This window comes from Vicia villosa, linkage group LG2 (assembly GCF_029867415.1).
Source record: "Vicia villosa cultivar HV-30 ecotype Madison, WI linkage group LG2, Vvil1.0, whole genome shotgun sequence".
NCBI classification, from domain to species: Eukaryota; Viridiplantae; Streptophyta; class Magnoliopsida; order Fabales; family Fabaceae; genus Vicia; species Vicia villosa.
The window spans coordinates 79,197,239-79,221,872 of record NC_081181.1 but is presented as its reverse complement, the minus strand read 5'-3'; the positions used below and the strand labels follow the sequence as shown (position 1 = coordinate 79,221,872).

At 35.3% G+C, this 24,634-nt stretch overlaps 1 protein-coding gene across 7 annotated transcripts; it reads right to left on the bottom strand.

Annotated features, from left to right (window-relative positions):
- Positions 1-14,042: 14,042 nt before the first annotated feature.
- Positions 14,043-19,077, bottom strand: LOC131646328 (endoglucanase 7-like). Of its 7 annotated transcripts, none has more exons than XM_058916391.1 (11): positions 19,002-19,077; positions 18,873-18,923; positions 17,307-17,892; positions 16,919-17,226; positions 16,763-16,849; positions 16,558-16,670; positions 16,238-16,347; positions 15,500-16,144; positions 15,220-15,392; positions 14,699-15,100; positions 14,043-14,246 (listed from the first exon to the last, which is right to left on the bottom strand). In XM_058916391.1, the coding sequence occupies exons 8-10, from the start codon at positions 15,786-15,788 to the stop codon at positions 14,828-14,830; spliced, it is 735 nt and encodes a 244-aa protein (XP_058772374.1). In that variant the 5' UTR covers positions 15,789-16,144; positions 16,238-16,347; positions 16,558-16,670; positions 16,763-16,849; positions 16,919-17,226; positions 17,307-17,892; positions 18,873-18,923; positions 19,002-19,077; the 3' UTR covers positions 14,043-14,246; positions 14,699-14,827. The 7 variants fall into 7 exon arrangements, with proteins under 7 accessions (XP_058772374.1, XP_058772376.1, XP_058772372.1 ...); XM_058916393.1 differs by having other exon boundaries at positions 16,238-16,670; positions 16,919-17,051; positions 17,187-17,226; XM_058916389.1 differs by having other exon boundaries at positions 16,238-16,670; positions 17,307-17,548; positions 17,632-17,892.
- Positions 19,078-24,634: the final 5,557 nt, after the last annotated feature.

Here is a 24,634-nt window from a genome sequence, read left to right as displayed (position 1 = left end):
ATTTGTTAAGTTAGCTTGTTTATTAAGTTGGCTTGTGTAATGGGCCTTGTGGAAAAAGCCCATTAGTTAGTATGTTAGGTTTTATTATAAATAGCATACTAGTCTCTCATCATTGCTAAGTTGCAAATCCTAATTTAGGGTGAGAGAGGTTATTTGTTATTCTTGTAAACTTGTAATCTTGTTCTAAGAGAAAGTAAAAGAATAGCAGTTATAACCAATTATTGTGTTCCTCTTCTTCCTTGTCCTTTATTCTTCCTTGGTTTATACTTTGTTCTTGCCATTGAATTCACAACAAGTAGAAAAGTCAAAGACCTTTTTTTTTTATTCACGTGTCCATTTTGTCAAATATTTCTAACCATCATTGATCTTTCCATAGTCAAAATTCTAATAACTAATATGTTCTATTAACAATAGAATAACATTGGTTTTAATTGTTGTTTTTTTTGTTTTGCAGCAACTATACCATAAAGCATAAATAAAGGAGAAGAAGATGTGGGAACATGTTTTGGTCTATCTGTTAACATTGTTTGCTGTAGAATTAATTTGTGATGAATTCCAAACAACAACTACAAACAACAGTGGCAGAGCCAAACCAAACATCTAAATCAATTCCCTGGAGTTCTTTGAGCGTAACCAAATTACCGGCATCGATCTGAACACGCTCATAACGTACCTAGACATTCACGCTTATGCTTCAAAAACTTCTGATTCGAGTTCCATCATATATATGTCATAAATCAAGTTTTGATCCATATTTGTGTTTTTAATTATGTTTACAATCTCCCTATGCCATTTGATTGGAGTTTTCTTGCAGGTTTTGTGAATCACCATGGTTAGGTTTCACAAGTTATGAAATTGGGATTTTCGGTTACGGATAATTTCGGACTAAATTAATGGTCCCATGGAGTTCGGGATGTTATATATGGTTCATCCGAGTTATTATTTGGTATGTTTTGACACTAATTTGTAGATTTGAATGGTGGAGACATGTAGCCATGAAAGGGAACCGTAGCCAAAGGTCCCTGTGCTTTTCAGAAAAAATAAACAAAGAACATGAACAAGAAGGGGGCGCGCAGGTTTCGTTGCAAGATATTAAAGGTTTGCGTTTCATTTATATTGTTTGGCATTGGATTGTTAAACAGCGAAATCGTGAATGGCGCAGTGGCAAAGGTAACGTGTTAGACTCACGAAGCGCAGGGGCACGGGATCGATCCCTGCCTCCTGCGTATTGTTTTGTTAATTTTTCTGTTCTTTTGAACACGGATCCGGTGCCACGCATCTCTGTTTGGCATGATGCACCCGCATCATCATAGCCATAAGATATTAACCAGAGGCAATCCAATGCCCTAGGAGCTGAGACCTCACCATGCTCCTTCAAAACCCAATGTACAGGATTATAACCAGGTTTTCTCTATTTATTATTTATTTTTACTTTACTATTTAATTGTTTAGATTAAGAATTAATTAGTTATGTTTACTTTAATTAATTTATTAAAATTAGGATTAGAAGTATAAAATTAGGATTAGGATCTAGATTTATTGAGGATTATCCCGATTATTCGATTATGTCGATTGTTCGACTTAATTGGTTTAATTAATATTAGATCATAAAAACCCTAGATATATCCGAATATTAGGGTTTGTCCAATCCCATTGCCATTTGGCAAAACATTAACCCTTAATGAATTCTCTCATCGACCCGACTAAATCTATTAGTCGCATTAGACGAGGGATAAAAAATATATAAAACTAAAAATACATTTTAATTTGCTGCCCGCGACGATCAATCTACCGATCTGAGTAATCAGCAACGCCCCTTAATCCGTTAGCTATACTAACCAAATCTATTGGTCATCGCATCTAACGGTGCCATATCAAATCAGGGTTGTACGCCCAAATCTAAAACACACTAAACCACGACTCTACGGATTTTTATCCTAGGCAACTCAAAATGCCTTTCAGATCAAATTCAAACTACGATAGGCCATTCAAAAAGCCTTCAAACATCTCCGTAATCAATTCTAAGGCGTACAACCTTGTGCCCGAACTACGTTGACTCTGATTCTCCATAAGGATATACGTAGGCACTTGGATAACCAAGGCGAGTCCCCCTCCCTAAAATCTCAATTTTTCCCCTATTCACTTCTTTAGCTATTAACCTTAACTTTTAGCCATAAACTGTTACCTTAGATTCAAAGCCATAGGAAAGGGTTGAGGGTGCCTAACACCTTCCCTCGACCTGATTATAATAACTTACCCTGAATCTCTTAACTGCGTAGGGTTTCCTATTCGCCGTTCAGAATAGGTGGCGACTCTAAATTTAATTTTTTAGGGCAGGTTGCTACACATACTAGAATTTCAAATACTGAAGAGTCTCTTATGGGATTAGTATCTCTGATTGAACCTATTTCCATCAACAAATCTCTCATAGACATTGATTGGATACATGCAATGCAAGATGAACTGAATCAATTTACCATAAAGGATGTATGGGACCTTGTTCCTAAACCCAAAGGCTTCAACATCATTGGAAAAAAATGGGTTTCCAAAAACAAGTTGAATGTGCAAGGAGAAGTTCTCAAAAACAAAGCACGACTAGTTGTACAAGTTATAGTCAGCATGAAGGGATAGACTATACAAAAACCTTTGCACCAGTCTCCAGGTTAGAATCTATCAGACTATTAATCTCTTTTGCTGTAACTAATGACATAACTTTATATTAGATGGATGTCAAAAGTGCATTTCTAAATGGTTACATTGATGAAGAATTATGTACACCATCCCCCTGGTTTTGAAGATTCAAAACATCTAGAATTTGTTTACAAACTCAAGAAATCATTATACGGTCTAAAACAAGCTCCCAGAGCTTGGTATTAAAGACTAAGTAACTTTCTTATAGAAAAAGGCTTCACCAGAGGGAAGGTAGACACAACTTTGTTTTGTAAGTCATTTAAAAATGATATTCTTATCTATCAAATTTACATAGACGATATAATCTTTGGATTAACTAAAGCCTCCGTGGGAAAAGAATTCGCTAAGAATATGCAGTCAGGATTTTAGATAAGCATGATAGGTGAACTCAAGTTCTTTCTGGGTATCCAAATTTAATCAAACACCAGAAGGTACTTACATACACCAAACCAAGTATGTTAAAGAACTTCTGAAGCAATTTGATATGTTAGAAAGTAATCCAGCCAAAACCCCTTTGCATCCGACTTGCATTCTAGAAAATGAAGAAGTAAGTAAGAAACTATAACAAAAGTTCTACAGAGGTATGATTGGCTCTCTCCTATACTTAACCGCTTTAAGACCTGATATTCTATATAGTGTCGGTCTATGTGCCAGATTTCAATCAGATCCTAGAGAATCTCACTTAACAACGGTTAAGCAAATTTTCAAGTATCTGAAAGGTACTTCAAATCTTGGTATTTGTTATAGTATAAATTAGTAGGTTACTACGATGCTGATTTTGCTGGAGATAGAATCGAAAGAAAAATTACATCTAGAAGCTGCCAATTTCAGGGAGATAACTTAATCTTGTGGTCCAGTATAAGACAATCCACTGTTGCACTATCAACTGCTGAAGCCGAATACATTGCTGCGGCTAGATCAGTACTCAAATGATCTAGATGAAGAATCAATTTGAAGACTTTAACATATATGAGAGTAACATTCCTATACTATGTCCAAAAATATCTCATCATATCAATCAGTTTCAAAATCATGGGGTATCGCAACTCATTACAACAATTAATCGTGTCTAAGCTTTTGAAGAAAAGCCACTAAGGGCAAAAGATATTTTTTAAAGAAAAAAATGTTTTAAAATGGTTGCAAACATAAGAAGATTCTGGAAAAGGGAGAAGATTTTGAAAATATAAGAAGGGGGCAAGAGATGAAGGGACTATCCTAGTGCATAAATAAAATCTAAGGAAAGAACGATCTAACCAAAAAGAAACCAACACTTGACATTAAGAATCAAGGTAGATTTCCCATCCTTTGGATTGGAAACACTAAACTGACGCAATACCACTTAGGGATCCAGATTAACTTACTATCTTTAGCACCACTTTTTATTAAGCACATTAAAATTATGACAAAAATTGGGCAGAGTAACGACTGTTTTTGGGTAAAATCAAGGGCTTTCGAGGAAATACCTACACACACAAACACACAACAATCCAATGCCAGACAGAATAACAAAAGAGTAATAGGGTTCAGAGATACTAAGTCGAAAAGTCCAAGTCTCCAAAATGTTCAGGATAGTAACCAATAGTCCATAGAGAGCCTTATGTGTTTTTTAGATTTTTGTTATTTATTAGTGTTTTAGCACAAAAATAGAGTATGGTCCAAATGGACAAAAGGAAAATAGCACAAACATAAACAAAACGTCAAAATGGACAAAGAGAAAATAATGGAATATAAATGTCCAAATGGACAAAGAGAAAATGGCGGAAACATAAACGTGATGAAATGATAAAATAAAGCATAAAGCGAAATATAAAGAACAATATAATAAAAGAACAATATAATAAAGTGCAAAAATTAAAGTTAATTGTTAGTTGTTAAAGATGACCATCTTGAAACTTGTCAAGTATGTCATCAAAGATTTAGTAATTAAGATCAATGGTGAGTGAAGGATGTTCTCGGATTTAAAGTTAATGGAAATTTATTAGAAGCTTGACAAAATCATGGAGACTACACGACAAATTTCCATAAGTGTTAAATCAACCGCATACAATTCTCTTCCATACTTGATCTTTTTATTCGGGAAACGAAATGTTACGCTATGTTAAGTAGATCGCCAAGTGATTTATGTAGAAATCACCCTAAAACGAGGCTGGTCAAAAATTTATGTGCTAATGCATGCGAGAGAAGCGATATATAGAAAACTCTCCGAAAGCAATACCGGACGAAAAGAAAATAGGTAGCGATATCGTCTTCACCAAGAATCCAGAAGAATTCTCAAGATATCAAAGACTTTCATCGATGAAAATAAAAAAGAAGTAAAAGAAGGAACCACATCCAAAAGCTCCTTCCATCTCTAAGCTCAATCACTTAATATTGCGGATTTGGATTCTCATCCTATCGACGCCCTAAGTCCATTGATATTAGAGAAGAATTAGGCCTCTAATTTGTGAATCAAAGAAAATATCAAAAGAATGGAGTAGAAGAAGAGTTAGAATTAAAAAAAGCTTTAAAAAAGGCAAAAAACAGAATTCTGTCAACGTGCAATCGATTGCACCATCGATTGCACTAATGGTGCAATCAATTGCACCTTCTTCAGTTTTCAAAAACAGCACATTTTTACAATTGTGCAATCGATTGCAGCAAGAGAGCAATCGATTGCACCGTGCATTTTTTCAAAAAAAACAGCAAAACAAAGGGAAAGAACTTGTTTAAACATATAACCAAACACCTTGTGATCTTGGATTAACTTGAGCACGAAAATACCATCAAATCACCATCAAATAACATCAATGTAGCACCAAAGGTGCATCACACACAAGAAACAAACAGATCACATCTTTGATTATGGAAAGGATCAAGAATTTTACCAAATCTTTCACAAACTTTGAGTCTCCTTCAAGAACACAACACCAAAGCTTGAATTGATTATGAACAACAAGAAAGAATAGTGAAAGGATGAAGGTTTAGCTCAAAGTTAGTGAGGTTCAAGATGGTACTCACTAACTTTTTGAAAGAAGAAGAGAGCTTTTTGGTAAGTGGATGTGGAGCCAAAATTATGATCCAATGGTCTGGATGTCATCATATGAGGGTTTATGATAAAATGATGTAGGAAATCAAATATAAGAACTGAGTCAGGCTTTCCATACTTGCAAATGTTATCAAAAGCTGAAAATTGCCTATATTTTTCCCATTTTCGCACTGGTGCAATTGATTGTTGTTTTAGTGCAATTGATTGCACTGCCTGCATTTAGTGAAAAACAAGTTGGTGCAATTAATTTCTCTGATGGTGCAATCGATTGCACAGCAGGCAGAATGCAAATCTGGTGCAAATCAAGTGAGTGCAATCGATTGCTCCATTGTGCAAATCGATTGCATGCTGAGAGATGCTGAAGATTGCCTCTTTTGAAGGATATTTTGACTTGGTACCTACAAAACACAAACATACAAAAGCACAAGGCAATATTTTTGGTATTTTGGTTAGTAAGAGATATACAAACTAAAAAAATATTGGTGCTCGATGATTCCCTTGCAGATGAATTGAGCCCAACACCACAAACAGAGTTTTAAGTTGAAACTCTTGATTGATGATTGATATGTGAATGATGTATGATCTTAGGATCAAAAATTGGGGTATGACACTATACTCAGAAGGGGATTCTATTTTTAAAATTTATTGATACAGACCATCAATGGGCTGATATCTTTATAAAACCCCTTGCAGAAGATAGGTTTAATTTCATTCTGAAGAATATCAGTATGAAATTATGTTAAGAATGAAAATTTAATTCTTATATGATTACTCCTAAGAAATTTGGCTGCTTTTATCTGTGGACATCTGATCAATTGTTCTTCTTAAGTCAAAGGGAAAATTGTTTCAGAATTTCTCCACAAGATCTGGAAGATGCTCAATATATAACATGCAGTTCACTACATTTATAATTGTCAACCCTAAACGCCGGTATACCTTTTGAGGCTGAACAACTGTCAGTATATGAAAAGCTGAAACATTTGAGTTGAGGTATTGAGGTTCGAGTCACATCGGTAACTGTTCTTAAGATTTATTACGCTATCCCTCTGTCTCTAAAATCATTATGGTACTCTTTAATGTTTTTCTTGTTTCCGATGGAATATGATATCATTCTTCTTCTCCCTACTCTCCCCTAGCGTCGCTTCTCATGATTATAGGTGCATTGAAAATCTTGCTATTTAATACCTCATATTTCTAAATCCTTTCTTACGTTATTTTATTTTTTATTTATATCTATCATTGTTGAAAGTTATGGTTATCACATTCCTTTGTTGTCATCTCCCTTGTATTCCTTCGTGTTTCTTCTTCTTTCCTTCTCTCTTCTTTCCATGGATGCTCAATGCTTTCGGGATAACTCAAATCTGCTTGAGTTTATCTATGAGAAACGCCTCAGTCTTGAAAATGTTAACGATCATTTTAACACATGTATAGAGAAACAAGCTTGGGCTGGGTACTGGGCCATTCTTCGCGGTCCCATTTTTCCTAACATCGTCAAAACATTCTAGATTCATGTATCAGTTAGTAGTTATGGCAATCGCACCACGCCTATAATCTATGGTATTCCCATTTGTCATCACTCATTCCTCCATTGCTGAAACCATTGAGTGTCCTTCTGATCCTGCCTCTACAAATCATGCAAAATTTAATTTCTGGAATGCCACAGTTGTTCCAAAGAACCTTAGCTGCTCCATCAGGCGTATTCTCAACAATTCAGATTCCCTGGAACCTTCTGTAAAAATATGGTTTAGGTTTATTCTTACAAACCTGCATCCTCGGGGCGATTTCCTCAATGTTGTGTCTTCAAGGGATTGGATTCTCATTCACCGTCTTCAAAAAGGGCGTCTAGTAAATCTACCAGCTATCATTTTCAATCATCTGAAGGAATCCATTATGGCTTCTAGATCCGGCCAGAACTTCTTCATTCCCTATGGACGTGTTCTATCCGTTTATTTGAATCTGCTGAAGTCATCAGAATTCTTCACAAAGCGGATTTTTCAAATGAAGATGTTCTGTTTGATTCTATCTGTGATGTTTTTACTTTCTAACTTATGTTCTTGTAATTCCTTTGTTTTTTTGTTTCTTGTACTCTCCTAGTTTATCAATGAAGGGGGAGAAACGTAAAATATTTTGAATTATAACAGTTCACTGGGACTAAGTCTCAAACATTTTAATATAACATAAAATATGACTTACTTGATTAAAAAGAACAGGAAAACTACTAGAAAGCGCCATCAGAACTTCCATACAAAAGCTATCAGGATTCCCAACTAAAGATATCAGAGAAGTATTAATTTTATAGGAGTATTCAACTCAGGGGGAGACTTTATGTTAATTATGTTCTTATTTATTTATTCATTCGAAATATATGATTTTTGTCATCATCAAAGAGGTGGAGATTCTTAGAACATAGTTTGGTTCTATTTCTTTGAAAGAGTTTTTATGATAACAAATATATAATTTTCAATAAGAACAAATATGCACTCTAATCGTATTGTTTAAATTGCAGAAATTTTTAAGAATTTAAAAGTGATTTCTCAGAAGCAGAAGGCTGCATTGAGAGAAGTTTACAAAAATAAGAAGGTCTAGACGTTGAGAGAAGTATACAAGAACAAGAAGTTCTAGAGATCGAAGGAAGTTTACAAGAACAAGATGCTCTAAAGACAAATGAGAAAAGTCGTAAACTCTGATACTTAAACGCTTCAAACACCAACAAGCTGCAAAGAAACTCTGATGATCAAAAGATCTAACACGTTACAATCGCCAATGTAAGATCATTTTGTAATGGCTGGAAATTAAATACAGCGGACTTAATCTTCACTTTTGGAAATAGCATCAATCAACATTTCAAAACAAGAAAGTTTGTATCTAAATGGATAAAAAAGTTCACCCTATATAAAGAGGACATCAATGAAGAAAAAGTTAACAACTTACGCACGCACGAATTTAAGAGCTCTAAATTTTTAGGCATAATTAGTCCCCCAGTCCCATAAGTTAATTTTGAGTGACGATATAGTCCCACAAGTAAAAAAAGTAACGTTTTAGTCCCTTAGTATTTCCTCCATTAACACATGAGATCCCATTCTGTTAGTCTAGGTCCACGCTGTTTCTTATTACCATAGAGGCACGCCAACTATTCCATGAGTCAGCAAACGACATAACGTTATTATGTCTAGGGTTTTAAGGTTCTAGTTTTCTCTTCAAGCCTTGGTCAAATTCATCTTATTCTTTTAGCGTATTCTTCTTCTTCTCTACAATCCTTGGTGTATTCATCTTCTTCCTTCATCTTTTTCTTTCCTTCTTGTAACAATTTTCTTTTAAGTTGGTTAGTTGTATGAGCTTAGTGTGTAATGTTATTTTGGTAACAATTTTCTTTTATGAGATGTATTAGTTTTCTGTGTTATGAGAAATATTAGTTATGATGTATAATTTCAATCCTTTTCATTGTTATGTATCAGTTAATTTGTTTTGTTTCCCTTAAGTTAAATAGAAATGAATTGTGCAAAAGTAAGTTAAATTGATAAGTCATGGTCATAGTCATTCATAGTACACAAAAGGTGGCATTTATAAGCCATAGTCATAGTACACAAAAGGTGGTATTTATAAGCCATAGTACATATACCATTCAACATTTATAAGCCAATGTCATATGTTTACATCAGTTAACAAACTTAATTTAAAACTTAGGGTTGGCTTGCAACTTGCTTTTTGGGACCCTTTTGAAGTCTCTTTTTCTTTTTGGGTTGTTACTGAGATGATGTTGTAACAGGTGTAGTAGAAGTTCCACTTGGTGTAGCAATATCTGGCCCTTGGCTTGATGGAGCAGTGCCCAAAGTTGGTTGGCTTGATGTAGCAGTTTTTGGTGCTTGGGTTGATGGTCTAGCAGAAACATTAGCTGGTGGCAACTTGCAAGTGGCCTTATTGTGGCCATCCTTATGGCACACACTACACTTGATACCAAACTTTGCTCTTTTAAGCTGTGTTGCACTTCTAACTTGTTCCCCAGCATCTTTGTTCCTTTTCATTTTGGGTCTACCAAGTTGCCTTTTTATAGGAGGTAGATGCAGGTCAACAGCATTTGTCTTGGTCCAAAGAGTGGTTCCATTGACTAGATATATCACTGAAGCATAGCATGCCTCATAACACTCTTTTTTGTAATACTCAGGAACAAAGTCATCTACTTCTAAACGTTGATCCTTCAAACATGCATATGCATGATAGCATGGTAGCCAAGTTAGCATCCACATTCTACATGAACACTCATACTTTGACAGATTGTTCTGCTGTCGCCCGCGGATCAAAACGAGTAGTTTTTCAAAAACGTAATACATCGACAATTTAACTCGAATATCGTCTCTCAAGGATTCTTAGTTATTACTAACTGAAATCGAATTGGGGGTTGGTTTGGTTTCTGATTAACAAAAAAAATGATTAAAATAAGTGATTATCAAATAAGCTGAAAAGTCAATTTGCTGATTCGGTTCCTATCTATCATCGATTAAAGTAATATTAATCTCCTAAGCGGATAATCTATTCCTATTCGACTACAAACTCACTGACAAGCGCGAAGAGTATTGTGTGATGTATAATCCTATTATCTGAATGAAGCAAACGGAGTTAAGCTTCACAAATTAAGCAAACGTGATAAATCAGACACGGTAACGAATTAAGCAAACGGTAACGTGATTATTTGTTAGGATCATACGATCAATTGAATTGAATCAGTATATTCTATGAAATTCAAATTAAGCATTCAAGAACATAGAACAAAATTGAAAGGAATAAATATTAGATTAAAATTAAAATAACCTCAAGGTCGGAACCTGAATACAATTATTTGACAATATTTGGTTAGTTCTCCATAGAAATTGTGCCCAGCTCTTCAATAATTTCGTGAATAGTGTATGGGTGAACAGTACCCGCGGCTAGACCTAGTAGGAATCAGCCAAAAAATGTTTATGACCCAACTGGGTCAAATTACAAAACCAGGCCCACTACTAACGACCCAAAAACCGAACAACAATAGTGTTGCAGCTTCAAACGCAAATCTGGGAATTATAGGCCCCGAATCTGACTTCGACTCCAACATGAAAGTCGTAGCTCTCTCTCTTAGCTTTCCGGCGATTATTAGAAAGCCTGAATCGAATTATGATCGTTTCCGTGAAAGTTGCCAAAGTTGGAAATAAAATACGAAAATCAAATAAGGCTAAAAATAAAATAAATTATGAAAACACATTAAAACATAAAAATAATCAAAACAAACCAAGGAAATACTTGAGTACATACATGGAAGGACGTACATAAAAATGCACTGACCACAGATTAACATAATACTTTTCTTCTATGATTGTTATGTGCCTAACCTCATAGTCTACTTCACTTGCACGCCTATTACAAATAAAGGAATAAAAGACATAATGGTATCAGTATAGTATCATATTTAATCCACTTCATGTGCCTAACCTCAAAGAAAGAATATTACCTAACCATCCAATAGTTAGTCAGCTGAGATTGTTTTGCCAACTGCTTTATGATATTGGCCATAATAGTGTCATACCCCAAAATTTGCCCGATCAGATCTACGTCTCTTAACACATCAAGAGTCAAAATTAAGAGCCATAGGGTTTGACATTTCTATTGTCAAACTCGCTCTCTTATAAATCAGGTTGAGTTAAAGTGGGGTGCGATTAATAGATGTTTTGGAATCCAAACCTTGGGCCCAATTATCACAAGGATCTTATCTTTTTCTGGGATTATAGTTCTTTTACTAACATTTGTTTTATTAATTTTATTATTACTAATCATTAGTATTAATATTATTAATTTTACTAATTAACTATTGTTAATATTATTAGTAGAATTGTCGTTAGGGATTTATAGTGCTATTATTAGGATTAGTATTAATATTAGTTTTATTAAGATTTATTTTTTAGTCTTTTTATAATTATTAGTTTAATTGGGTATTAGGCCCATTAGGAATAAAAAGAAACCTAATCTAAACATTATAAATAGGGTGTTTTTCTTGTCAGTTAGGGGAGACCGAAAAAAAGAAAGAACAGCAAGACTCTTTTCTTGACCAAACGAATCCACACCCTTGGAGATAGCCACACAGACAAAACCGGGGTTTCCTCAAGTGTTCTTTCAAAGAAAAAACTTCTCTTAAACTACTCTCTTTCTCTCATAGGGGTAGATTGTTAACAAAAAAAGAGAACAAACAACAACAATCGCATCATCATGTAGAAGCAAAGAAAAAGCAACGACAACAGCAATGGCAGAGGGGAGGCCGAAGAAAGTAGAGAGGATTCTGTTTTTTGTGACTAATTTTCTCACCTATTGACTAACTGGCACCGAGTCAAATTCTGGGAATTGATTAAAACCTTCCTCATTATTCATCAGCATCAAGAACACATCAATATTCACCATGGTTTGCTCTAATAAAATTCGTGTTCGTTTTTGCCGTTTTAATCAAAACTAATACACCCATCGAATGCGTGGCACCCAAATTGGTGGGTCTGGACATTTTGCTTTTGTTTTCCGACGAAAATTGCAGGTTGCCGAAGGTGATTTACCGGAGAAGAGGAACAGTACCGTCACCGGCGGTGGTTGGAATCTGTTTTATTTGAACTCACTATGAAAACGCGTTTCTAATATTTAATGTTTAGATATTGGCTTGTTATTGACTAACATGTGCAGTTCGGTTGGCAAGAGATATGGAAACATAACCACTAGGATATAGGTTCGAACCTTGGCGTCAACATGTTTTTTTATAAATTATCCAATGAGGGATCTCACGCATACAACTTGGTAAAGGCTCACCATGAACCCTCACCTCTCAACCCTCGGATTGCCACCCAGCCTAATCCAACGCTGCTGGAAACGCAGGCTCACTATAGACACTCAAAGATTCCTCACACAGGATTGCAGCCCAGGTTTCTTTTACCTTCTTTGTATTATAATTATTTAATTGTAAATATATTAATGTATATACAATCTATTTCATTTTATTTATTTAAATTAGGATTAGGGAAATATAATTAAATTAGGATTAGGATTATAATAATTATTTCTTTCGATGGTATTCTCGATTATTCGAGTAATTTGATTAATTAATTTTTAATTATAAATCACAACAACCCTAGGAAAGCTTATTAATGCATTAGGGTTTATCTAATCCCATTGAACACTTGGCTAAGGTTTTAGGATTCAATTTATTATTCGTTCCGACTAAATCTATTGGTCGCAATGGTTAATAATCGATTAATTATTTAATCAAATCCTATAAATTAAAATTCAAATAAATTTATTTTGCTAAACGGTTTTAACCATCTTATTGGTTATGATGATTAGCATATTTCCCCTTATCAATTCGTTATTATTTGTAATCGAAACTATCGGTTATGAGGGGTAACGATAAATTAATAAATTAATAATTAAAATACATCAATTTGCTAAAAGTGATAATCGAATCAATCGATTAGAATTGCCAGCAATCCTTTACTAATCTGTTAACTATGGCGATCGAATCTATTGATCGTTGCGGTTAATAGTGCCATATTAAATCAGGGCTGTACGCCCAAAACACTTAAAATACATCAAATCACAAACCACGGATTTTCATCTCTTCAATTCTGTGATGTTCACACTAGTACAAAAATGTTAATTTACACCCATTTTTTATTAAATTTACACCCATTATTTTTAATAAAAATCGGGTGTATATCCACAGGGTGAGAAATGTCTAACGAATTTACACCCGTTATTTTTAACAAAAATCGGGTGTAATTGGGCGTAATTACGTTTTTAATTACACCCTGTTTTAATAAAAATCGGGTGTAATTGGGCGTAATTACGTTTTTAATTACACCCTGTTCTAATAAAAATTGGGTGTAATTGGGCGTAATTACGTTTTAATTACACCCTGTTTTAATAAAAATCGGGTGTAAATGGGCTTAATTACGTTTTAATTACACATTGTTTTAATAAAAATCGGGTGTAATTGGGCTTAATTACGTTTTAATTACACCCTATTTTAATAAAAATCGGATGTAATTGGGCTTAATTATATTTTAATTACACCCTATTTTAATAAATATCGGGTGTAAATATGTTCTTAATTATCCCTTATTTTAGTAAAAATCGGGTGTAAATACGCCATTTATAAATGAACAATTATATCTATTTACACCCTATTTCATAAACACCATTTAGTTATATTTTATTTTCAGTCGTAATATTGTAAATACTATAAAATCATACACATAAAAATCATATTTTAACTAAGTCAAAATATTTTTAATATAAACCAAAAAGTTTACAAAATCATGTACAGTCATAATATTTCACGTATTATAAAATCATACACATAAAAATTATATTTTAACTAAGTCATAACACTTTCTTCATATATAATTTTACGTCATGCTTGACGGTTAGCTTCGGTGTTCTCTAGTCCAATTGAATCCAACCGCTTTCCACATGTAGCATTGGATTCATCCATGGCCAAAATACCACGTCCTGGAGAAGCAATTGTTTTCTGTATGCAAAAAAGCAAGACTCAAGAAATTATTACAAGAAAGAGCCACATGTATCAATGGTAACCATACCGAGCCGTTGATAGTGCCCCTCCGAGAATATGACGAAGATGCGCTAAAAGTATAAAAAGAAGAGACCTTATTTCATATCCATTTCAATGTCTGCTTCAGTAATTTAAATAAAAACCACAATATCGAGAGAAAAATTAGACAGTGCACAATTAAAACAGAAAAACAGAAAAACGTTAAAAACTTTTCTCTAGTTTTATGATTTCTATCAAGAAATGCATCATGATAACAAAGTCTATCGATTTAAGCTACATGGTACTCAATAGTGCTTTGCGCGAAGAGGTGTATTGGGAAAAATCCTAATCACACGTAGATTGAATATAGAACCCAAGAACAATTAACAACGGCAACAAGAGAAAGTTGAAGGTACAGAAAAGAAATTTACCTTTAGTGACATTAGGATGGTTAGTTTATACCAAGCAACAACTTCTTGTGTAAGTTCATGCCTGAGAGCAGCAATTTCAGCTTCTGTCCTGCACCCCCAGTCCATCATTTTAACTGATTCTGATTACCTTCAATCCGGACAGAAGTTGAAATTCAAGTTCAGATTCAAACTCAAATTATAGTTTCGAAAAAATCTATACTTGACACTTCCAACCATTGCTCCTGTGATGTTGTTAGGATTTCTGTTAGGGGTGTCGCGCCACTTCCAACCACCATTGCATGAGTAATTTTTGTGATTATTTGGAATTGATGCACCTCTGTGATGAACATGAGTTGAAAACTTCTTGCCATATCCAAATATGTAGCTCATGTTCATTGGATTTTGACCCATGATGTAATCCATCTGTTTCATGCCAATATGAAAATCACATTTATTGTTAACGAGTTATTTGAACTTTGACGAACACTTATGAATTTGTGGCAAAAATATATGAATCAAAACCAGAATGACGAATATGGTACCTGAGAGGTTGCAAATGACTTGAGATCAGACCTTGGAATGTAATTAGGGCCACAATTCCATCCAGGAACACCTATGGCTTCCACATAACCAGCAAAAAGTGATGCCATAAAAGCCGCATTGACAACATATTGAAGAGATTGACCTTGTCCATGGTTCAGTTGTATCAAACCTCCTGCAAATTTTCATGTTAACACGCATCTCCGTAATAGTTTGTACATTAGTACTTGCATAATAAGTGCTTATGCTAAACGTGCTGAATGAAGATGAAAATAGTCATACCTTTAGACCATTGAAAGACTTTGAATTGATGAAGATAAGAGCACATGGTAAGACTAGTAATATTATGGTACATACTCAACATATCTTCATAAGGGTAACCAGGATTAAGAAACATCCTGAACCTTGTCAGCAACAACATTGCAGCAGGTAACTTATTATCCCAGCTCAATACACTCAAATCAGGTTTCATATGGAATGGATTGGCATTCATCGGTAAATCAGGATTCGTCGCCAATGAAATGTAGCTAGTATTTCCAGTAGCATAAAACAACCAAGCACCGCCCCACATATACTCATCATAGTAACCACTTGAGTTATAATAAGGCTCAATGTAAGGTTGTCCGCGACTGTAAGACGCTCTTTTACCACTGTCTCTTGCAAATGAAAACAATGTTTCAGCTCCTTTGACGAGTTTCTCGGACTAAGCGGATTCGTCTTGGAAAACAATAGACGCTGCTGCTAATGCTGCTGCCATTTCTCCTGCAAGATCAGGCTCTGCAAATACAGTTATCATCATACGCGGATAGTTCATGTATTCTGGTTTTTGCCAACAAACAAATTAAGCAGTTCAATAAGGAATAAATGTAAAGTAACCCTGAGAACATTTTTGTTGAACCATTTATGATAATTCTCCTAAATGTAGGTCTGAAATTTCAAAAATCAAAACAAGAATCAACATACTGAAAAATAAACATAAACTACAACTTCAAAATGAGCTCAATTATTCAAACTTCTTACATGGGAGATACAAATAACCCAAAAGAAAATTCAAAATGAGCTCAATTATTCAAAATTTGTACTTAATGCATTGTTCCTCATCTCATTGAACCACTCTTCAGATATCACCCCTGTATCACTTCATAAAATGAGCCAAAGTAATGAAACAAGATCAAACAAAGTGAACCAAACCAAATAACTTCAATTACGAAACACAAAACTAAAATAAACTCTAATGAACAAATGTCAAAAACTTACACAAAGCAGAGTTTCAAAAGCATGTCATTTACCTTTAGAACGTCATTTATGGCTTCAATAATGTGATTAAAAATGCCATTTACCTTTAAAAATGCCACTGACGAAGACATTTGTGTATGATACAAGTTGCAATAGGTTTACCATTTTTGAATCCTAGATTCTTTTTGATACACCTAGAGAGGAAGTTAAAGTTTTACTGCAAAACACATGATATCTATCAGCTTGGCATGTACATTAAATGCCAAAATAATAGGATATTAATAAAACTATATTTTATGAATTACGTACACAAATTTTTAAGAAAAAAATGAAGTATGTTTTAAATACTTTTCTTGCATGCACTTCTTCGTTTATTTGATTTCTTTTGTCCAAGTGCTGCACGATAATTAAATATAAAATTGTCACATAATGAATTAACTCCGGAAAAGATCAATTTAAATGTACCTTGATTTGGGCAGTCGTGTTATCTGCAACGTCTAGTTTTTCTGGATGAACTTTCTGCTCTACAGCCACTATTGCTGCCTGGCTCCGAAGAACTTCATTTTCGGATTCTAGACTTGCTATTTGATCCTTGAGGCTGGAAACGAATGTAATATCACTCTAGCCGAAAAAATAAGTAATAATAAATGAAGAAAATAAGTAATAATAAATGAAGAAAATATCTTCCGAGATCTTCGTTTTTTGATTATACTAAAGCCTGCTGTCAAGGAACCTGGTTCTCTGAATCAAGGTTTGACAAACTCGATTCTAATCTGTAGTAATAAAGAATCGATAATCAATGCATGCTAGTTTATGATAGTTTATGATTGAAGCTAACTATTTTCTAAACAACCTTTCGATAGTTTCTTGAAGTTGTGTTGCTTTAAGATGTGCTTCTTCCACCTCTTTCAGCCTTTCTTGATTTTCCTTTTCGATTTCCTTATACCATCTTTGGTACATGGTTCAATGACCCAATAAATCAACTGTATCCAAATGGGTTGATAATTTCCTAATAAAAGTGTTGTGTCTCTTGAACCATAATAGCCGGGGAACCCTTAACTTGTTCAGCTACCGCCTTAGCACGCACACCCATAACTCGACAAACCAATGCATCCAAATTAAAACAAATAATCAAATTGCAAATCAAAAAGTAAATAAAACAAGTAAGAGTTACGCACTTCAGTTCCTCACGGATCACGTCATCGATCGAGTCATTGATCGAGTCCTGATCTCTAGGATTGCGCAGCAACCTACTGGCCCAACATGCAAGTAGTACATTCCTAGTAAACGAATACCATTATGGACACCGACTGCATCCACTTGCTGGTGGAGCATCTCCGCTCCAAATTCTTCTTCATACCATTGTGCAACATTACGAGCTCTCAGATAGTCGATCAAAATCATATAGTGCAAAGAATTGACTTCTCCAATTCCTGTTTCTGAGATGTGAGACAAATAACAAGAGAGAACAGTCATTCGAGATAATTTTAAAAACTTGTTAAACAATCAGTATTGATCACTAAAATATAGGTCATAAATGATTCAAATTAGAAACCAATTTCAAACAAGCATGTACTATAAGAAACCGATCAAGTAAGACATAAACAAATAATAATAATAACACCATCAAAGAAACCAAAAATATAATTTAACTAACAATGGGCAAAAACGTAGTAGACCACAAAGAATAGGAGTGGTTTGCGGGAGAATAGGAGAATAATAACATGCAATATATATGCATATAGATAAACAATTGCAAGAAATTTTGAACCATCACTATAGTCAGCACAAACAAATGAAGCCTAGATGGTAGTGTTAGTTAGCAATGGAAAAGAGTTCCAAATTGTATCTCAGTGTCACTCAAAACTGGTATGGAAGAGTTTTAAAGTGAGGCAGACAGGTAGGTGAGAAATATTACTTCAGAAAAAACAAAGGGCATGAACATAACATTCAAATTATAATCGCTCAGTTGGCATCTTAAAGTTATCTTGTTCAATTAAAAAAAACAAATTGTAGCATAGCATCCTCTGTACATAAGCAGATGCAGAGCTAAGTTTATAGCACATGCCAGTGTAATCCTTACACAACTAAGAAAACTTAGACTAACCAACACACAGATCACCAACACCAGCAAAATGTTTAAGGTTCTGCAGTAAACTCAAAACAATAACAACCAACAATCAAGCCTTATCCCATTAAGTGAAGTCGGATATCAGTAAAACCAGAACAAGCACACAAAAAAAAAGCTTAGCCTTACCAACATCATTTCTGTATATAATAATCTACTTAAATGTGCTATACTTAGCATGCATTTTAAAGCCATTACCATTTGACATCTCAATCAACCAAGAAATACAATAAAATAGTATAAGAGTGTGCTTCTAGGGTTTCCATATTTCGGGGGAAAAACGGGACTCACCACAAGAAGAAGCCATGGCAGAACAAATGTGAATCTTGTAGCGTAGTTTTTCTACAACAGTGAAAGGATAAACATTGTTAACTCGCAATGGGAAAAAAATGTTGATCGCAGTTGAAGGATATTTCTTACCTTGACGAGAGGGAGACGCTCGGAGAAACTGGGATTTTTCGTTTTGGCTTGACAGTGGTTTAGTTAAAAATTAAACCCCTTTTTTATTATACTTCTTCCCTATCTCAATATAAGCATTAAATAAATTTTGACTCATTAATTTTAAAAATATTTAAATTATATATTTTAAGTTATAAAATTAAATAATATTTTTTAGTTTATATGAATTTACACCCTTTTTTTAGTTTAAAGGGAGTAAATGAGATTTGATTATAGTAATATTTTTAATTTAAACCTGTTTTTAGAAAATCGGGTTTATATTATCACCTGCTAATAATTAAAATGATACTTTATTTACAAAATTGCCACTGAATTTCTTATTTACACCCGTTTTTGATATATTGGGTGTAAATTTTAAAATTATATTGTTGTTTTTGTACTAGTGTCACAACTACGATAAGGTAATTCAAAATACCTTCGAACATTCGCATTTCAAAAACAATTTCAAATCAACTTCAAACCATTCAAATCAAATTCTAAGGCGTACAATCCTGTCCCCGAACTACGTTGACTCTGATTCTCCCTAAGGAGATACGTAGGCACTTGGCAACAAGGCGAGTCCCCCTCTTCCAAACTCTAATCATGTTCTAATAATTAGCCTTTAACTCTATTTACTGTCTGTCATCTTTCTTTATCTCTTGCCATAAACCTTTATCTTTGAATGTTAGCCTTTAGGAAAGGGTTGAGGGTGCCTAACACCTTCCCTCGACCTGAATATAGTATCTTACCCTGATCTCTATACTGCATAGGGTTTCCTATTCGCCCTTCAGAATAGGTGGCGACTCTCTAAGTTATAAATTTTAGGCAGGTTGCTACAGCTGGCGACTCTGCTGGGGATAACTATAATGGTGAATACTATGCTCCTATATGTTTTGGCAGGGTTTAGGTTTGACAACTTTTTAGGGTTTGGCTAATTCGCCTTTTTTAGGGTTTGCAATTATTTTTTGTTTTTTTTGTTTTTTGTCTAAAAATATTTAATTGTTTATAATATGTTTATATTTAATTGTTTATGTTAATATATTTATATTTAATTGCCTAATTGTTATATTTTTATATACACTGCTGGCATTATGTAATGTTAAAACCCTAAGTGTGGGACTTAGGGAGTTAACTTTGAGATCAATAGGGGAGTATGAATCGCCTACGAGTCTCATTGATAACTCCACTCGGAGTGGGTTGAGTATTCGGAAATGTCCAAAACGAGGCTTGACTTTGTTGAGGGCAGGACTGGATACTTGGCTGATCTCTCCGAGAACCTACCCCAAAAATTCGAACCTCATGGATAAAAGGAGTTGTTCTAAAATCCGAAGAGACAAAAAGTCTCGGAGGCTACGAACGACCCCATGAGACCTTCTAGAACCCCTACAAAAAGGTTGGCTCCCAAGGGCCGCTACGTCGGACCTATGAACCTAGGACTTTTGTGCTTTTGTGCTTGATATATATTTGCGATTTATATGCCACGAATGTATGCGTTGCAATTTTGTAGGTATCCCTACGTGGTCCCTAGCCTGTAGGGACTCAAATTTCTAAGACTACGTCTTTCCCACGAAGGACATCACCATCTATGCATTCCCTAACATGTAGGGATTTTATTTTTATATCCTTGTATCTACAACTACGCGTCCTTCCCACGAAGGACATCTTCGCTTACGCACGTCGATTGGCCTCTCAATGGCCATGAGATTTAGCGACTGTCTCGAACGGTCACCTCGTGCTTCCATCTACGCATTCCCTAGCCTGTAGGGATTCTATTTATAAAAATCACTTCCTTCGTACGAAGGACATCTTTACTAATGCGCGTCGATTGGTCTCTCGATGACCATGAGATCTAGTGACTGTCTAGAACGGTCACCCCGTGCTTACATCTTTCGTCCTTAACCTGTGGGGGTCTCCCTTCACCCGATAACGTCCTTATATAGGTTGTGTTCCGCATAAAGAACCTCCCCACCAAGGACCACTTCATTGGTACACGTTGATTAGCCTCTCGATGGCCATGAGACTTGGTGACTGTCTTGAACGCTCACCAGCCGCTACCTTCTGCATACTCCCTGATCTAAGGGATTTCCATTGGTATGTCATAACATTTATCCTGCAAAGATTCCACGAGGGTCTAATGTCGTCTCTAAGGCTATCCCTAGGATCATATGTCACATGTCTGCATCGCATACACGGAGTTATATTGCAAGGAGTCTCTCGCATACCCACGCATTCGCATTTTCATGCATTCATTCATTTACATTCACATTTGCATTTCTACCTTCACCCGCATCCATACTTACCATGCTAGCCGATTTCCCGAGACTCACAAAGAAAAAAGGATCATAAACTATGGAGAAAGGAGGATAAATTATTGAGAATGACCTTAGTCTTACTAAGAAAAAGAGGATGTCTTCCAATATGCCAACCACGTGTTCATGCCTTTTTCGAAACAAGATTATAAATACAAAAAAGGCTATCGTCGAGCAAGGATTAGTTCAACAAAGAGTTCCCTCATAGATACACTCAAGATGTATCTAGTCATAAAGGGGTTCATCTTAGAACATATCAAACTTTCGAGGACTCTCTACGATAACCTGGGGGCAAGGATTAGTCCAACTAGGGCAAAATCCTAGACAAAGATGCATACTACGAAGGAGGGAAGGTAACATATGTTAACTCCACACCAAGGGGCAAAAAGGCCATAGGTTTTTCTATCAATCTATGAACTTTGAAGGCTGCAAATGGTGTGATGCTATCCTTAGAAAAAAGGGCAAAAGAGGTTCAGTCAAAGGAAACTCATGAAGTTCCGATACGACGAAAACCCACCGCTTACATTTATTTCCGACAAGTTTGACGTGCCCAAGGAGAATTCGAGATTACCCTTTTACTTCTACAAGTCTAGGAACTAAGGAGTAAAGCAAGGTCAACGGACTCACAAAGGAGATTGCCCTTAGGATTAATAGGTTTATCTTTCTAGTTGTAATTCCTACGATCACAAAATGCTATTGGATGTAAAACGTTGTACCTTTCGAATAATAATTCAATAAAATAATCATGCATGTTTCGAAATCAATTCTTTCGCTCCGCTTTTGCATTACTACGACTTTCTATTTCAAATTATCTTTCAAATTATCATTCCCAATCATTAACAAACTTGAGGGAGAATGACGAATACAAATAACTAAGTCCAGCTAAATATATGCTTTCAAGGTAAGACCGAACCGACGATGTACAGGCATTGTTTCAAATCCCTAAACAGTGGAGGTATAAGGATGTTAATCCCTCGTCACCCCCTCGAGCCAGGAGTTGGAGTTTGCTTCTACTTTTCAAATAAACCTTGATTTTAACCAGGGGCAGGGTAGATTTCGATTAATTCAACGGTGTATTTTGGTTGTCAAGAGAATCAGTCAATCCAAGCAAAGGTTCAAGCATAAGGGTCAAGCAAAGCAATGGTTCAAGCATATCTTCTTCCTCGCGTTAACCCAAGATTGAGGAAGCAACGGAGATAACATTCACAACATCTTCTTCCTCATTACGTCATTCAAGATCGAGGAAGTGTCAAAGGTGAAGCTTACAAATCAAAATCGACATGGCAGTCACAACATTCAATATCCAAGGATCAAATCTCAAAAGGAGCTTTCAAAAGAAAAACGCCCGCTAAGTCAAAATGGAGAATTTCAGAAAAAAACAAAGATGACTTAGGCAAAAATTAGGGCATCCCGATGGATCAAACTCAAAGGAATTGGTTCATGCAAAAATAAGGGATAAAAACAAAGCAAAGCAAAACACAAAGTACAATCTTGTGACTGCTAAATCATCAAAGCTTCTCATCTATGCTTAGATCTTTACAACACTTTTACCATCAATGCTTGGATCTCTACTAAGGCTTCTGCCCAACATTAGAACTGAAACGATTCTCTTACAAACAAAGCATATCCATTGGATTAGGCGAACTTTAGGATCTGGAGAACATCAAGGAGAAAGGGATGGGTTAAATAAAATTTTGAGCCTTATATCCATTGTTTTTTAAAACATGAACCAGGCCAAGTTACAAAATTTAAAAGTCCTAATTGAGGCAAGGTTAACCACGAAAGCATATTAAGCAGGCTTCTGTTATACTGACTCCTATGTTTGTTAAAACTATTTCTAAACACTACGCTTCTTCAAGCATTCATTTCTAAAACATCCAGTCCTAATTCATAACGGACCTCGATTTCAAAACTTGCATTTGCATTGCATTGAAGTTACTTCTCAAAGGGTGCAACACCATCTATGAATATACACTTAGCACAAAGGCGATCATTTCTGATAAAGACTCTTGAATGGGGAAACCACATTTAGAGGGTTCTCCTAAACAGGGGCAAAATTTCAAGGGTTACAGGGGCATACAAGCAAACATCCTATTAACTAGGGGCAATCTTCCTAAAGGTTCAATCGATTTGGGGCACACCTCGAAGCAATCACAAACTGGGGCATGTCAAACATAGGAAGAATTCAAATTCAAAGGATAGAACACTATGGATAGTCCTCCATATCCTGGAGATCAAGGGCATACCCTTCAATGCAAACACTGAAACATTTGAATCACATTTGTATGACAATGTTACTTCTTGGGGCACTTCCTCCACATCTTGGAGATCACAGGCATCTTTTCTTTGCTAAACATTGGGGCATTGGATATCAAATCCATAAGGCAAACAATTCAAAGGCTAAAGGTGTGGAGAGCCTCAAAAGGTTAAAGGTGTGGAGAACCTCGAAAGGTTAAAGGCGTGTTGAACCTCAAAAGGTTAAAGGTGTGGAGAACCTCAAAAGGTTAAAGGCGTGGATTATTTCACAAAATCAAACTGGGGCAAGGCGCACAACAAAAGGAAAGGCGCCTTCACACTTTACAACCTCGAATCAATCTTCCTCCTAACTACGATCTTCAAAGTTCAAAAAACAGGTATCGGGGAATCGCGCTAGCATCACACCCCATCTTATCAAACAAACCTGCAACTCCAGCAAGCTATATACGCTTTGGTTATCAACAGCCTATCATCGGAGTATCATGCAAATACATATAAACCATGCATTACATACATTGGTTGACACATTACACCATACCTTTTTAGATAGTCTTCTTTAAGACAATCATCGTCATTTCCAAGAACCTTTTAGGTAGTCTTTTGTAAGACATTCTATTTCAAAAAACCTTTTCAGGTAGTCTTCTTCAAGACATTCCTTTTTCTAAGTTCCTTTTCAGGTAGTCTTCTTCAAGACATTTCTTTTTCTAAGTACCTTTTCAGGTAGTCTTCTTCAAGACATTCTTTTTCTAAGTACCTTTTCAGGTAGTCTTCTTCAAGACATTCCTTTTTCTAAGTCCCTTTTCAGGTAGTCTTCTTCAAGACATTCCTTTCCCTAAGTTCCTTCTCATGTAGTCTTCTTCAAGACATTCCTTTTCTAAGCACCTTTTGAGGTAGACTTCTTCGAGACATTCTTGTCCTAAGTACCTTTTGAGGTAGTCTTCTTCAAGACATTCTTTTTCTAAGTACCTTTTAAGGTAGTCCGCTTCGAGACATTCTTGTTCTAAGTACCTTTTCAGGTAGTCTTTTTCAAAACGATTTGGCATCCTTTTC

Coding starts and splice junctions, on each gene's coding strand:
- LOC131646328 (XM_058916390.1), bottom strand. CDS start 15,788: ATGTGGGGCGGTGCTTGGTTGTTTTATGCTACTGGAAATACTAGCTAC. Junction 15,393..15,499: donor AGTCTTTCAATGGTCTAAAG/GTATGACTATTT, acceptor GAAAATTTGCAG/GAGGTTTGATACAACTGAAC. Junction 15,101..15,219: donor AGTCATTTGCAACCTCTCAG/GTACCATATTCG, acceptor GGCATGAAACAG/ATGGATTACATCATGGGTCA.